The 15,259-nt window shown below is 38.4% G+C and overlaps 1 protein-coding gene across 1 annotated transcript in view; it reads left to right on the top strand.

Moving 5' to 3' along the window:
* Positions 1-15,259, top strand: part of LOC139044932 (uncharacterized) — a 186,965-nt gene that overhangs the window by 167,023 nt on the left and 4,683 nt on the right. Inside the window, exon 4 of the mRNA XM_070506524.1 lies at positions 7,995-8,092. Coding sequence (XP_070362625.1) covers positions 7,995-8,092 — 98 coding nt within the window. The remainder of the gene's footprint in view (positions 1-7,994; positions 8,093-15,259) is intronic.

Below are 15,259 nucleotides of genomic sequence, written 5' to 3'. Positions count from 1 at the left end.
CATATTGGGGGTTAGGGCTTCAATATATGAATTTGGGGTTGAGGGGGTGCACAATTCAGTCCATGGAAGCATAGAACATCTTACACTAGAAACCAAGGAAGTGCTTAAAGGACAGGTACATGTCAAAAGAATACAAAAGACAACTTGACTGGGTGCCCACTGGCCAATCAGAGACATGTTCAACATAAAAATAAATAATGATAATATTGGATTATAACCCATTGAATAAAATATCATAAGTCCACGTATATTTAAATGAATAAATTGAAAGTTTGACAAACAATGAAATATTCACAGTTTTGAAATACTTCCCCAAGAAATACTGTACAGTGAGTAGCTTTCCTGTGGAGGCATCACCTTTATCAAGTGATCAAAGCAAACATCATCAATGATGAGACAATTCAAAACTATGCACTGCTTGAAAGGATGCCAGGAAAGTGAATACAATACCGTTTCTGTGATATTCCAACCAAAGACACATAACTCTAATCTAACCACAAGGAAACATCAAACAAATCCAGACTGAGAGACGCTCTGAAAAACACACCAGTTTGTAATCTTCAAAAGTGCCAAGTTATAAACTTAAGGAAAAATTGGGGAATTGTCTTAGACTGAAGGAGACTAAAAAGACACAACAACTAAACACGACAAGTAGTTCTGACTTGGATCCTTTTGCTACAAAGGACAGTATTGGTCAATTGGCAAAATTTGAATGGGGTCTGTGAACTGGGGTGGTAATGCATTAATGTTAATTTCTTGATTTTGATCCTTATTGTGTGGCTACATAGGGGAAAGTCCTTGTTTTTAGGAAATACCTATTAAAATACCTGAGATTGGGGCCAGCCCTGTGGCGCAGCAGTTAAGTGCACACATTCCACTTTCGGGGTCCAGGGTTCATCAGGGATCCCATGCTGTGGTAGGCGTCCCATGTATAAAGTAGAGGAAGATGGGCATGGATGTTAGCTCAGGGCCAGTCTTCCTCAGCAAAAAGAGGAGGATTGGCAGCAGTTAGCTCAGGGCTAATCTCCCTCAAAAAGAAAAAAAAAGAAAGAAAAAGTGCCTGAGATTGACAGGGCATCATGTGAGCAACTTTCTCTCACATGGTTCCAGCAATGTGTACAGAGAATGTCAACTGTCTCTGAGGATTGGAGCCTAGGGCTCCAAATTGTCCCCAGTTGAGAAGCACTGGACTAACCCAATTGGAATAGACATAACCTGGGCTCCACCTAAATGTCTTTAGGCCTCTGCTGTAAACCTACCAAGAAACTACCCACTTTGTAGGAAGTCATATAATACTCAATGCAAAGACAAGTGGAGCATAAAAACCTCTAATATCAGGCAACATGTTAATTTCTTCCCCTTGATACATATACCATCAGACCTTGGGGAGAACATTGTACAACTTCTTCATTTCACATGTGATCAAGGATCACTGTCTTTTTTCACTTTTGACGGCACATCCCAGGCCAAAATGTGCTCACAGCAGAGCATCTGGCTCAGTTAGACTTTCACTGTGACTTTTTCAAAGACTTTCTTCTGGTTTATTTCCATAGGATAAACAGACCAGTTTCAGCTTTACTTTTGCTATTTTTCAATGTAACATTTTGCTATTGCTCCATTAGAGATTGCATTCCTTATTTGTTTTCTACAAGATTACCCATGCATTCTTATTTTACCAATTGGAAATGTTAAAACTTGGATGACATACTGAAATGCTTACGTATTTTCATAGTCCTATGATTACCTATGAGGAAGCTAAGATAAATGAAACAATTTTAAAAGGTAGAATATTTCTTCTGAAGAAAAGCAACAAAAATTATATTCCCTCTGAAGCTACACATTCCTGTACCCAAGGATGAAGCAATATGGAAAATGCTGCTCAGAAAGAGTGATTCAAAAAGACACTATAGTCTTGTATCTTCTAAGGCGTCTTAGATGGGGCCTTCTAAATCAATACTCTCATTTGAATCAGAACCTGAATCTCTAATAGTCAAGCAGTGTGACAAGAACGATTAGTGGGCCATTTCTCTGATAGGTTCTTTTCCCCTTCTCAGTGGGGAAAATACCATTCCAGCCAGAGTCATCTGTTATAATCAATACCAGAGGTCTCACTCTTCATTTACTCGTCTAACAGTTATTTACCCAGCAATTAACCTATCTGCCCAACATTGTGCTAGGTGCTATGAAGAAGTCTGAGTTGGTGTTTTCATATTTTAGTTGGTAAACTATACCTGAAAGACTAAGCAAGATTATAAAACCCCAGTGCTGACAGCAAGTATCTAGGAGTATATATCAAAGAAAATTAAAAGTCTGGACATAGTTTGAATAAGAGAAAGGGATTAAAAGAAGAGGAAAGTCCTTGGACGAAAGCTTAAGTGTTATAAAAGTAGACACTCTGTCATAGGCTGAATGTTTGTGCCCACCCCCAAATTCATATATTGAAGCTTTAACCTCCAATGTGATGGTATTTGGAGGTGGGGCCTTTGGGAATTAATTAGGTTTAGATTGAGTCATGAGGATGGGACCTTCATAATCAGATTAGTGTCCTTATAAGAAGAGGAAGCTCTCTTCCTTTCTCTCTGTCCACACACACACTTAGGAAAGATCATATGAGCACACAGCAAGAAGACAGCTATCTACGAAACAGGAAGTGAATTCTCACCAGGAGCCAAGTGTACCAGCACCTTGATCTTGGACTTCTCAGTCTTCAGGGCTGTGAGAAATAAATCTCTGTTATTTAAGCCACCTTGTCTATGGTATTCTATTATAGCAGCCTGTGCTGACTAAGACACTCTCCTTCCATGGTGTCAACATTCCATGCATCTTCTGCTCTTGTCATTGTGTGTCTTGTAGCATTATATATGTCTCCTGTAGTCTTGTAGAATGAGAAAGGCCATATGGCTGCCTTGATTCCTATAATAATATTATTGGCCTTAAAATCAAGTGAGCTTTCCTTGGATCACAATGTGGGATACACGTGGTACAAACAGCTTACGATCCTCTGTTAACAAAGCTAATGAAGTTAAGGTTGGTCTCTTAATTTTATTTGCCTTCTCATTTTCTCAACATCAAGGAAAAGAAAATTAGATCAAAATTAATGTTTAGGCTCAAGAGACATTGGACTTCATGCCTACTCTCTTTATTACTTCAAATGTAATTAAGTATGTTGACTTCAATAAATGTGCCTTCTGCTATGCATGCATCCATTTCAACAATAATGAGTTTGCATTCATTAACTTTAGCCAGGTAATTAATACCACTCGTTTATTTCCTCAATCATGAGAAAGAATGAATATTTGCTTATTTGTTTGCACATGTTGATGGTTCAATGATCTTTTGTACACTGCTAAATTGCAGTATAAAATAAAGTGCAGGCTAAATGAGAGCTGCAAATCTTCCATCATTGATCGACTGCTCAGGCCCAAGAATACAAAAACCATTTCTTAGAAAGACCGAGTTACATCCATTTTTATTCTAACCAATGTAATGGGATTCTTAAAATCACTGAGGCACTAAGCGGGCATCTTAAGAACAATCAATCATATTTTCAAATGCCCAAGATTCACCTTGATTTATAATCTTCAGCCTCATAATTTTATTTTTCTAGTTTTTACCAAAAACTGGAATCCAGTTTTTACCAAACTTGTAATTTATTATATAGCTCTCATGTCTTCTTCCCCTCCATATTTACTCTCCCTGGTTGCTTCTGGTGTTTTTGCCCCATTCACTTTTCTCCACTTCACAGACAAACCCTTGCCTCTCTTACTGAATCACTTCCCTGCTGGATCTTGATAAGTTAATATACAAAATAAAGAAAATCCAAGGGGGAAACTTCACCTTTCAATTATTTACCAAAGACTTCCTTCTCTCTCTTGGTGTTTTAGGATTCTCCAGAGAAAATGAATATATACACATTTTTTATTATATATGTTATATATATATTATATACATTCATTATATATAATTCAATTATAATGACTATACACAATATATCATATGTAATATATAATGTATATGATATATATAAAATATATATTTTATGATGTATATACATATATATGATGTCACCCAACAATACACCTATTTGCCCAACATTGTGCTAGGTGCTACAAAGGGATTTATTATAAAAAAATTGGCTCATGCAGTTATGGAAGCTGAGGATTCCCAAGATCTGCAATCAGAAAGCTGGAGACCCAGAAGAGCCAATGTGTAGTTCTAGTCCAAGTCCAAAGGCCTGAGAACCAGGAAACCTGATGGTGTAAGTTCCAGTCCAAAAGCCAGCAGGCTTGAGACCCAAGAAGAGCTGAAGTTTCAAGGCTGGAAAAGACCAATGTCCCAGCTCAAGCAGTCAAGGGGGAGGAATTCCCTCTTATTCGGGCTTCTCATTCTATTCAGACCTTTTATTGATTGGGTGATGATGATTTTTTGGATTTGACAATGAAAGCAAAGGCAACAAAGGCAAAAATAAACAAGTGGGACTACATCAAACTAAAAGGCTTCTGTACAGCAAAGCAAACCGACAACAAAATAAAAAGGCAACCTATCTAATGGGAGAAGATATTTGCAAATCACGTTTCTGATAAGGGGTTAATATCCACCCACATTAGGGAGGACAATCTGCTTTACTTAGTCTATCAATTTAAATGTTAATTTCATCCAGAAACACCCTCACAGACACACCCAGAATAATGTTTGGCCAAATATCTGGGCACCTGTGGCCCAGTCAAGTTGACACATACAATTAACCATCACATTTGGTTGTTTCTCACAAAAATATATAGCAACATTATACTGAAAGACTTTCACTAAACTTCTTCAGAAACTCACACAAACAATGAAAGAAGACATTTTCTGACTATTGGCATTTCAGTGACTTTTGCCAACAACAGTTTGTTCTAGATCATCAACAATGTTCAATAGAAATTTCTGCAATGAAAAAAATGTTCTATAATTACCCTGTCCAATGGAACAGCCACTGGTCACATATGGCTATTGAGCCCTTGAAATGTGGCTAGGGCAACTGAGAAAGTGAATTTTTTAATTTTATTTAATTTTAATTAATTTAAATTTAAATAGCCACTTATGGCTGAGGCTACCATATTGGATACCACGACTCCAGATGATACAATATTATTTTAAAAGGGGGTTAAATTCTCAAATATCCAATACTCAGGTGTGTGAACACTTCCTGCTGACCTTTCTACATAGAAGAAAAATATCAAGGCAAATGTGAATGATAGCTTGATGATTTACATATTGAGCTTAGGTTTGGGCTTCTGATTATTAACTTCAAAGGGCCACCAAATGTAAACTAAAGATACCTAATTCCTTTCCTGCTTCTTGCACAGCCACTCTCAAATTGTTCGAATGGGCTCACTTGCTTCAATGAAAGAGAAGCTGAACATTGGGTCTGAAATGCAAAAATGTACTCCCCTAAGCCTTACTTCATTAGAATAATATTTGCATATTTTTTTCTGCTATTTCTCCCCAAATCCCCCAGTACATAGTTGTATATTTTAGTTGTGGGTCCCTCTAGTTGTGGCATGTGGGATGCCACCTCAGTGTGGCCTGACGTGGCATGCCATGTCCATGTCTACGTCCAAGATCCGATCCAGCGAAACCTGGGTCACTGGAGCGGAGTGCGGGAACTTAACCACTCGGCCACGGAGCCAGCCCTAACATTTGCATTTTAACTATAGTATACTATGTTAAAAAGAATAGCTATGTAATAAGCCTCCACAGGTATGAAGGAGATACCTAGAACGAGAATTCATTTCTATCATTGTAGTAGGACAGCCTTCATGGAAGCTTGCTATTCTTTCATGAGATCAGAGGTCTCTGCCATATTATGGAGGTGCCATCTTCTACATCCGTGGCCTTCCGTTAGAGACGAGGAATGAGCGGGAACACATTGCATAGTCTTCAATAGGAAGCAGAGCATTCTTACTGGGCAGGTGGACAGGGAACACAAAGATTAGAGAAAACAACATTATTACTGTGCCAAAAAAGTCATAGTTCAATAGTCCATGGCAGGTAAGGCCAGAGGGTACATCGAAAGAGTGGACTCCTAGTACATTTTCCAAATATTCTGAACACCGTATAGATTATTTTTTATTCTAATGACAGTACATAAATGCTAAACTAAGCCAACAATGCTTACTGTCAAATATACTATTTACCTCTTGATCAGATTTTCCGCCTCTACAATAAAATATTTTCATGCATAATATCTAATTCTTGTGAATTTCTACAAAAATGGAGATAATTCTAGGAGTGCTTATAGAGGTCTTAATAAATTTTCAATACAAAAGAAATATATTGATAACAATACACAAAGGCCAAAGAAGAACAATTCTGCTGCCAACAGACCTTTAGTTCAAAGACATTCTTATCTTAGTAACTCAAGGTACACAAATGCAATCGTACGCTTTTTCGCACCACATGAAGAATATCAATGATCCTTGTCTCCACTATAAAGTATTGTCAGTATCAGCTGGAAATTTGCTCTCTCACATCCTCAAGTAATAAATATATTTTAAGGAAACATCAGTTTAGTCTCAGGGTCAAAATTCTCTGTTAAATCATGTAAATAATGTGTTTCCTGGTAGAACCCATTTTATTGACTCTATTTTTTCACCAGCTCTAAATACTTTTCCTTCTAAAAATTTTCAGAGTCATGTCAATAGTCCTACATCTGTTCAAATCATCTCTAAATCCCGTATTTGTAATTTTTCACTCTCAGACATATCAAGAATATAAAAATTCTGCTATTAGGCCAAGCCAAAGTCAATTGCCAAATATAGAGATAGAAATGCCCATTTTAGTCACATTCTGATGCTTCACATAGAACAATAAGATGCTCACATAGAATAAAACGTTTATTTTCCCCCAGCGAAAAGCTCATCCTTTGCCTGAAAATCAGAGATATGTGCAACTAATGAAGTTTTTGCAGAAGCACCAATATGTGTTAGAATGCTATGAATTAAGCTGTAAACAGGTGTATTTATGCAGTGTTGATGGTAACTCTCTTCACTGCTGACTCTACATTGTCATCTGTAATGGGAGTTTTATCCCATTCTTGAAAACCATTCTTTATTCTTCTTGATTTTACACCTATTTCACCTTAGTGCCTATACTAAGTTTGGGTCTAGGCCAGGGTGTCTCAGTCTCGGCACTATTCACATTTTGGGCTAATTCGTCACTGGCAGGGGCTATCCTGCGCACTGTAAGATTTTTAGTAACATCCCTTCTACTCACTAGATGCCACTAGCACTCGCCCCCTCCCAAGTTCTGACGTCTAAAAATGGCTCCAGACATTTTTGCCAAAAGTTCCCTGGGAGGCGAATCTCTCAGTTTGAGAATCACTGTCTAAGCCTATCGCAAGCAGTTATATTTTGCGCAGGAACCTGGTAAAGACGCTACCAGGGATAACCAGTTTGAATCAGCGAAGCTCTTTGTCATATGCTTAAATGTACTGCATATCCATGCAAATTGAAGGTTTGGATAACAGGAACTTTGAGCATCACTTTAGGAAGAAAATCCAATGTTAGGAAAGGATCTAACTTTACCATTCTTCACCTTTTTTTAGGCCTACACAATATTTTATAAATTTCTGATAGTCTTTAGTTTCATTCCAAATGCTAAAACCTCTCTAACGGGTCCTTCAGTTTCCTTTGAAAGGAGTTTTGTCCAATTTCCTTTTTAATGACTTGAGTAAAATATTCTATTAACGTAGACTGAAAACCCTCTTCTTATTCACGTGAGGATAAAAATCTCTATGAATTTATTTAGGATTTACTTTCAACGGTTTCAAGTCATTTAGATGATCATGTCCATTCTTCACAAGCTTCAGTCATTTTATAAGGCAAGTTTCTCAGAGAATTTGTGGTCAGAATATACATTTTACATGATCTGAATAGAATGTTGAACCAAACTAATAAATAATCACTTTCAATGTTTATGCATTTTGAATTTCTTGATTATAACATCTACAGATTGCAGCAGAATATTGACATCACCGTTGGAACAAAGGGTTTTGGAAAGCTTGTCTCAGAAGTGCCTCGGTACCCCTTCTGCTTCTGGTATAAAACAAGTAAGTCAATGATGCAATTTCTCCTGCCTCTCTGCCTCCACTTCCTCCCTCCACAAATGGTCACCTGAGCAGATGATAGAGAGTTCGTATCTTCTTGTAACTCCTTCCTTTATTGTAATTGACCAACAATAAATTGACCAACAATTTATTGTATTCCACGTTGGGAAAGTTTCAATAAGAGGTAACTACTCCTTTCGGCTAGAGGTTATGACATTTGGAAGTTCATCAATGTTGGGAAAGTGCAATAAACCCAAACAAAAGCTGGATGGATGTCAAAACACTAAAATGTAAGCATCATTCTTGTTGCTTTCTTCCAAGTGCATAAAAGAGCGAATCAGCATTTTTTCTGCTTTTTAGAGATTCCTTTGAACTTCCTTTGAACTAACTGGATTCCATTAACAGGTTCTATTAGACAGTCCATAGCCATTAAGCAATTGGTAGAAAAATAATTCCATTAATAAAAAATAATACCCTGTAATCTCCAGTTGCAATCTGTAAAGCAATAGACAAATTCTTAGTTTCAATTATTTTAAGTTAATATTTGGCCTTATTTTATAAGCGTATTTCTTTCTCCCTTTTCTGTTCAAATTATATTTTGTATTAATTTTAGTTTTTTGTTAAAATTCTGTTCAATATCTTATTTTGAACTATTTTAATGGCATGTCTGAAAATATTTTTTTATTCCTCTTCAATATAAAGTGTGATGGGACAATCATCTTTCTAATTTTTTTTTAAGTTAGTAATTGACTTTGGGGAAGGAACATAATTTTTATAATATGATCTGAGTCTTCTATTCAGATTTTTAGACAGCCTCCAAAGAGTGTTTATAGCTTCAATATTTGTGCCGATAAAGTCCATGTTTTTCTAGTGTCACTTACTCTCCTTCCAACTCTCCATGTTTCTGCTGCTGACCGTTTTACAAAACTAAAGCATAAAGTAAATATAAATTTATATGGTCAAAAATACAGAAAATTATCCCTATAACAAAATGTGTTTCCAAACTGACTCATAGTCTACCAGAAAGTTAAATCCAATTTTTTTACGTTTTTAGACTCTCTTGCTTTTATTTAAATTTGACATTATTTCTCTCTAATTTGAGGTAACTTTTAAAAGTTTACATTAATCGAAATTATATGGAGAGAAGCCTTGTTAAAAAGATTTAGTGTTGGATCTGAGAGAAAAGATTTCCAAATGTTGCACAAGTTGCAAATCTGGTGTGCCTTAGGACATGCGCAGTTGGGTGCTGGAGGACTACAGGTGCACAGCAGATTTTGATAACAGTGTGATGGACTTGAGCAGGAACACCAAAGCCAGTCTTAAAGGATAAGCAGGGGTTAGAGGACAAAACATGGTAAGCAACCAATCAGAGTATGCCCAAAGAATGAGAATGAGGGTTAAAATAGAAGATCAGTATACAAGTAGACAGAAAAGAGCCTGGAAGACCAAGTATCAGAAGGCAAAGTAACAATCCAGGCATGATGCCCTGGGAAGATCACCCAAGTTTAAATCAATGGACCTGGATTCAAATGGGCACCTCCATTCGTATACTGTAAGACCTCTGGCTGGGCCTCAGTTTCCTCACCATCAGTGTAAAGGAATCAAAGTCACAGGACAAAGCAGGTGGGACATCAGACTCCAGGTAACTAGCTTTGTGCCTCAGATGTGGCCATTTTACATAGTTGCCGTAAAGTAGAGGCCCATATTAACATAATTCGCAAAGCCTTTTAGGCGTGCAGAAGAAATTGAGGAGACTGGCATGAAAGTATCAAGGCAGAGCACCTGGGGGATAAGAGGTAGATCCCAAAAAGGGAACTGAAAGGCTTAAATCATTTAAGGCTTTTTATTCTACCATCTTAGACTTTTACAGAACTATGAACCCTTTAAGCCTTTAGCAGTATTCCAGGAAAGCAATGAAATTGTTAGAGACCTTTGTAGTATGAAGCCAACTTCCACTTGGCTCAGGGCTTCTGCCGAGATTCGCTTCCCTAGAGTAACCTGTTAGACCTACACCAGCCCTCTGCTTGAAACACACTAAGCACAGCCCACCAAAAAGCTTTCTTTTTAAAAGCCCAGCTACCGTAGAGTACTACATCGTACCGTATAAACACAAATTACAGTAGACCAAGTTCACAGTATCCCACTACAGAGATCTTTTCTCAAGTATTCCCACACTGACCTTGCAAACGTGTTTTATTGTCTGCGCTAAAGAGAAGGTACTGAGGCATGTAGATTACGTCATTTGTCCAAGGCTACATCAATCACAAAAAGCAGAAACAATAGCCTAGTCCTGGTTTGTCTGATTAGTTCCTTCCAACACAAAAACACTAGGAAGAGAGAGGGAGGTAGAGCAGAGGGAGGGATGGTGGGAAGGAGACAAGTTTCTGTTGCACGCATTCAGTTCTCACAGGTGCCACTACACATTCCTGAGTTGAGAGTTGTTATTCTCTATGCCTTCTGCTTTAATATACCCTTTACTTGGAGCCTGGGTCTATAATCTTAACCTTCCTATTCAGTACTTGAGATGAATCTACTTTCCTTCTTTTCTATTTCCAAGCTGTCTTTTAATGCCCACAGTTCTCCAAATGCTGTTTTTTGGCATAACAGAACAATTTGGGAGCCCCCTGATCCCAGTCAATGATCATCCTGGCAGTAAAGTCCTTGCTCTCAGCACCAACCTGCCAAAGTAATTGGCTTTGTGTCCCGAATCATCCTACCTGGCTGTAAGAATCTCTGGGCATTCCAAAATAAAATGGGGAAAGATGTTAGATGCATAGTTTTTACAGGTCTCCACATGGAGAAATATACATTTGACAAGTAGTGAAACTTAAATCAAATTAATGACCTATTTCTCATAGGAATGACCCCCTACCACCTCAAGAATGGGGTGGTGACCCACAAGATGTTATACCTTATCGTACAGAGACTACCAGGTATCCCAATTATTCTGCAATTTATTTTCAATAGTTCCAGGAAGCTCAAAAGCAAACTGGCTGATATACCAATAACATGGATTGTACGTCACACAAACTCTTCCCTTTGTCCATCATATGAGAAGGGAAGCAATATTTCAGGCTCATTCCTAGGCATACATTTCTGTCCAAGGGCCACCACTGTTTAATCCCCCAATGACATGCATATTAGAACAATTAGGACTCAAATTACTTACTGCTCAGAGCACAGGACAACACATTAGATCCTAAGATGGGTTAGAACAGTGCATGGATGCTCTTCACCATGCACCAGTTCCATCTATAACAACAGTAATGAATATCATTATTGCCAACTCTTCCACAGAGTCTAGGAGCCCCGTGGTATTCCCCCAGAACTCACCCAGCTTTGAGAAACCCAGACTCGCTTTAATCAGGAAGTCATAGTTTATACCTGAGTTTACACCTTGACCTTTCCCATGACCTTTTATTTCAAGAAGGGGATTATGTGCCTCAAACCAGTGGTTTTCAAAGGCTGTAAAAGCTACCAATCTGTTTCAGGTTGTGCCCTTTGAGAAATCTACGTCAAGACAAGATTATAAGTGCAAGAGATGTATTTATGGAAAAACCTGTGGAGGATAGAGGAGGAAAGAGCAGGAGTAGGCGGAGAGAAAATTTATACATCAGTGCAGGAGTCACACCTGATAAAGGAGAGAGGGTAGGAAGGATCAGGTAGGAAGAGCGTCCGACTGCAGCACAGTTGTAAGACAGTCTCAGCCAGGCTAAGGGGGACTCTCCAAGCCAAGTCTGAACACTAGAGGAATCCTGCTACTGCAGAAATTCATCCTTCTAACACCTCCAGGTTACTTAGTCACTAGCTGGGAGCAGCCTCAGGGAAGCACGGCCTGATGTGAATGTGTGCCTCCAAAGATGTGGCAGCTAGGACTGTCAGTCAGCTATGCCCCATGCCGCAGGTGCTTTAGAAGGGTGATCTGAGCCAGGTCCTCTATAGCTGCCACACCTTCCTGAAAATTCTGGTTAAATTGTCTAGACCTTTGAAAAGTGAGAAATAGAAAATCACTGCTAAAGGCAGATTTCTATATTCTATGAGTAACGTTTTCCATGTTGCATGTATACTCAGGTAGCAGGGTTATTTTTGTGAAATTACCCGAAGTTTCTTACCACTTCCCATTCAAATGACTCTGCTGCTTTGGCCAAGGGCCATCATAGCTGAATACAGAGAAACAGAGGGAAAGTTTTGACTTTCGGATTTAAAAATAGACAGTTGAATTTACAGGGAGAAGGTTTTGCCAAAGAGGAAATTTGAGGGAGTAAAATAAAAGATATTTTTTGTTTGTCTTTTAATTTCTCAAAAGTAAGTCTTAAAGAAGTAAAGGCATAAAGTGTATTCTATAAATCAAAGACTAAAAATAAGAGAGATTAAGAGCCAGTTTATTACCTACATCCACTTTCAATACTAGCTAAATGTTGCCTAATCTGGAATAGGAAGGAATTTAAGAAAGGAGGAGATAAAGAGAGCTTAGCTGCTGAAAAGTCCCTGAGAAGGGCCTGGTGTTCCCACACACCCAAGAACTCAAACCAGGTGAGGATTAGCTATGACAAATTCCAAGGTGAGGTTGGACCTCCAGGAGCAAAGAAGTTGGAGAGGGGAGAACTTGTGTCCTCCTTCCTGATGAAGCCTAGGCAGGTGACAAGCCTCCAGAGGAGCATCACCATGCCCCACCATCACAGGGGTGACGAGTACTTAGGCAGAGAACATCTGAGAAAGAATGCTGAGTTTCTTACAGGAATGATACCAAAAAATATCCTAAAGTTTCCATGCTTTTAAGAGGGGTACACGAGGTAGCTGAGTGAGCTGATGACTTAAGTGGTGTCTCAAGGTTCTGACAAGGGAATCCAAAGAAAAGAATGAATTTATCCAGTGTCACTCAAAGTATGGTCCATGGATGGATTGTGGTTCACAAACTGCTTATTAAGAGTCTGTGATGAAAAAGTACAGAAATTGAGAGTAAGCGTTTAGAAACTTTTATGGCAATTTGATATGATCACAACATACAAATGTGTTATCAATGGACCCTCCTTTTGAAGAAGATATAAACGAATTTGTAATTTCAAATTTGTGTGCTACGTTGCATGCCATATGAGCTGCATACTAGAATTGGTTAACAAAAAATTAGGGGGAAAAAATCATCCTTCACTACAGTTTGAGAAGCACTGGCCTGTTCCACCCATAAGAAGACTAAAACAGGTGCAGGGACATCTCAGTGGGAACGAGAATGGACGTCAATAGCAGATTCACACAGGACGTTACCCGGCAGGGAATCCAGGCAGTAGCAGTAGCCTAGCCTAGCGCTCCTAAGCCGTGAATAACACCTAGGATGGGGAGCCTGAAATGACTGACAAAACACTGAGGTCAGTGAGCCTATAGAATTTATCAGATTCAGTTTTCTGACACTAGGTATAGGGTAAGCTCAAATTAAGTTCATTTATAGAAAAATTTGAAAAATAATGTACTTATCACATGAGACTTTGTGGCCAAAAATACGATATGTGCTTTGCTGTAACATTCCCTAACAGAAGGTTCCAACAGAAACTTCCCTAACAGCCTGAAATAGTTGAGATAGTTCTATTCTAAAATATTGAAAAGAATTTTGTTGAATAAGAACATAATTTGTGGACTTGCTCATTTATGCATAAAAGGAAGCACAAATTTTGCTGTTAAAGCCAAACTGGGGAAGTCTGAAGAAATAATTAACAGTAAACATGTTATTTCATTTTGTGTTGAAAATATAATTTAGTGTTTTGGATTCAAGGAACAGAGATCCACTCAACTAACTTCAAGGAAAAGAGGACTTATTTAAAGGAGACCCGTGGACAGGAATGGGCGCATTGCTAGGATGCTATCAGCACCTAAGGTGACTTTGGGATCCTCCATTAGTCTCCTTTGTCTTGGGAGTGTCTTTTCCAAGGTGTCAAAAGTGGTATCTTTCTCTGCTTCTCTTTTGTATCTATTCCATCTCTGTCAACATGCTTTTTCTGAGTATTCACAGTTGCTGTTCGTTATGGGCACACGTCCCAACTTTCAACCTCAAACAGCACTGCCAACTAACACTTAGTTCAAATTCCTGAAATAGAGGATTCAATTGGCTTTTTTTCCCCCCTTTAAGTAGACCACACAGATAACTGCACTCTGGCCAGTCTTACACAGACTGACCTTGAATCAGTTACTCTCCCTAATCTAACCGACTTTTTCCCTTAGAAGGCGCATAAAAATTGGTAGAAGTCCCAAGGCTGTCTTTCCACAAGGGTTAATAGGCAGGAGAGTTTCACTCATAAGTGGGCATAAATGGGTTTGCAGGTATTCTAAGGCTTGGTACATCCATTACACCTGAGGGTAAGAGCTGCACAGAGGTCTAACTATTTTCTCTTTGCCAAGAATCTCCGGACCATGCTAGGGGGAAAGCCTCAGCAGCAAGAGATGGACAGTAAACATCCTCCTTTTCAAAAAACTGTAATTGCCCTAAAGATGTTTTTCTAAAAATTCCAAGAGCAAATATTTCGATGTTAACGTACAGCAAACAGAGATCTAAACAATACCAAGAACTCAGAGTCACTGCCACTTTTTCTTTGTAAGTGATCAATTTAATAGTGACATCAGATTGAAAAAGAAGAAAATGAGAAGGAAATGATTCATTTAGAGCTTATATGTTCTCAGACAAATGGTAGTTTGAAAACAAAAGATGCATAAGGGAGTAGGGGGAAGAAATGTTCAATGATTATCATTCTTCTTCAACTACTAAAAACAGATATGGCACTTTATTTTCTGGTGGCCTGAACTAAAAATAGTGCTAACTGTCACCATAAAATTTCGACTTAATTTCTTACCTTTTTTTTTTTTGCTGGGAAAAATTCACCCTGAGCTAACAACTGTTTCCAATCTTCCTCTTTTTTTTTTCCTCCCCAAAACCCCAATACATAGCTGTATGTTTTAGTTGTAAGTCTTTCTAGTTCTTCCATATGAGCTGCCACCACAGCATGGCTACTGACAGACAAGTGATGTTTCACACCCAGGAACTAAACCCAAGCCACCAAAGCAGAGTGCACCACTAGGCCGTCAGGGCTGGCTCTCTACTTAGTTTTGACACAAAAGAAAGTCTAGCGTTAGAGCAGAACTCTCAATAGATTAAAGGTTAACTTAGGGTTTACTGAGACCTGTGGG

The sequence above is a fragment of the Equus asinus genome, chromosome 3 (genome assembly GCF_041296235.1).
Source record: "Equus asinus isolate D_3611 breed Donkey chromosome 3, EquAss-T2T_v2, whole genome shotgun sequence".
In the NCBI taxonomy this organism is placed as follows: Eukaryota; Metazoa; Chordata; class Mammalia; order Perissodactyla; family Equidae; genus Equus; species Equus asinus.
Note: the sequence above shows the minus strand (reverse complement) of the source record. Positions and strands in the feature narration are given on the sequence as shown.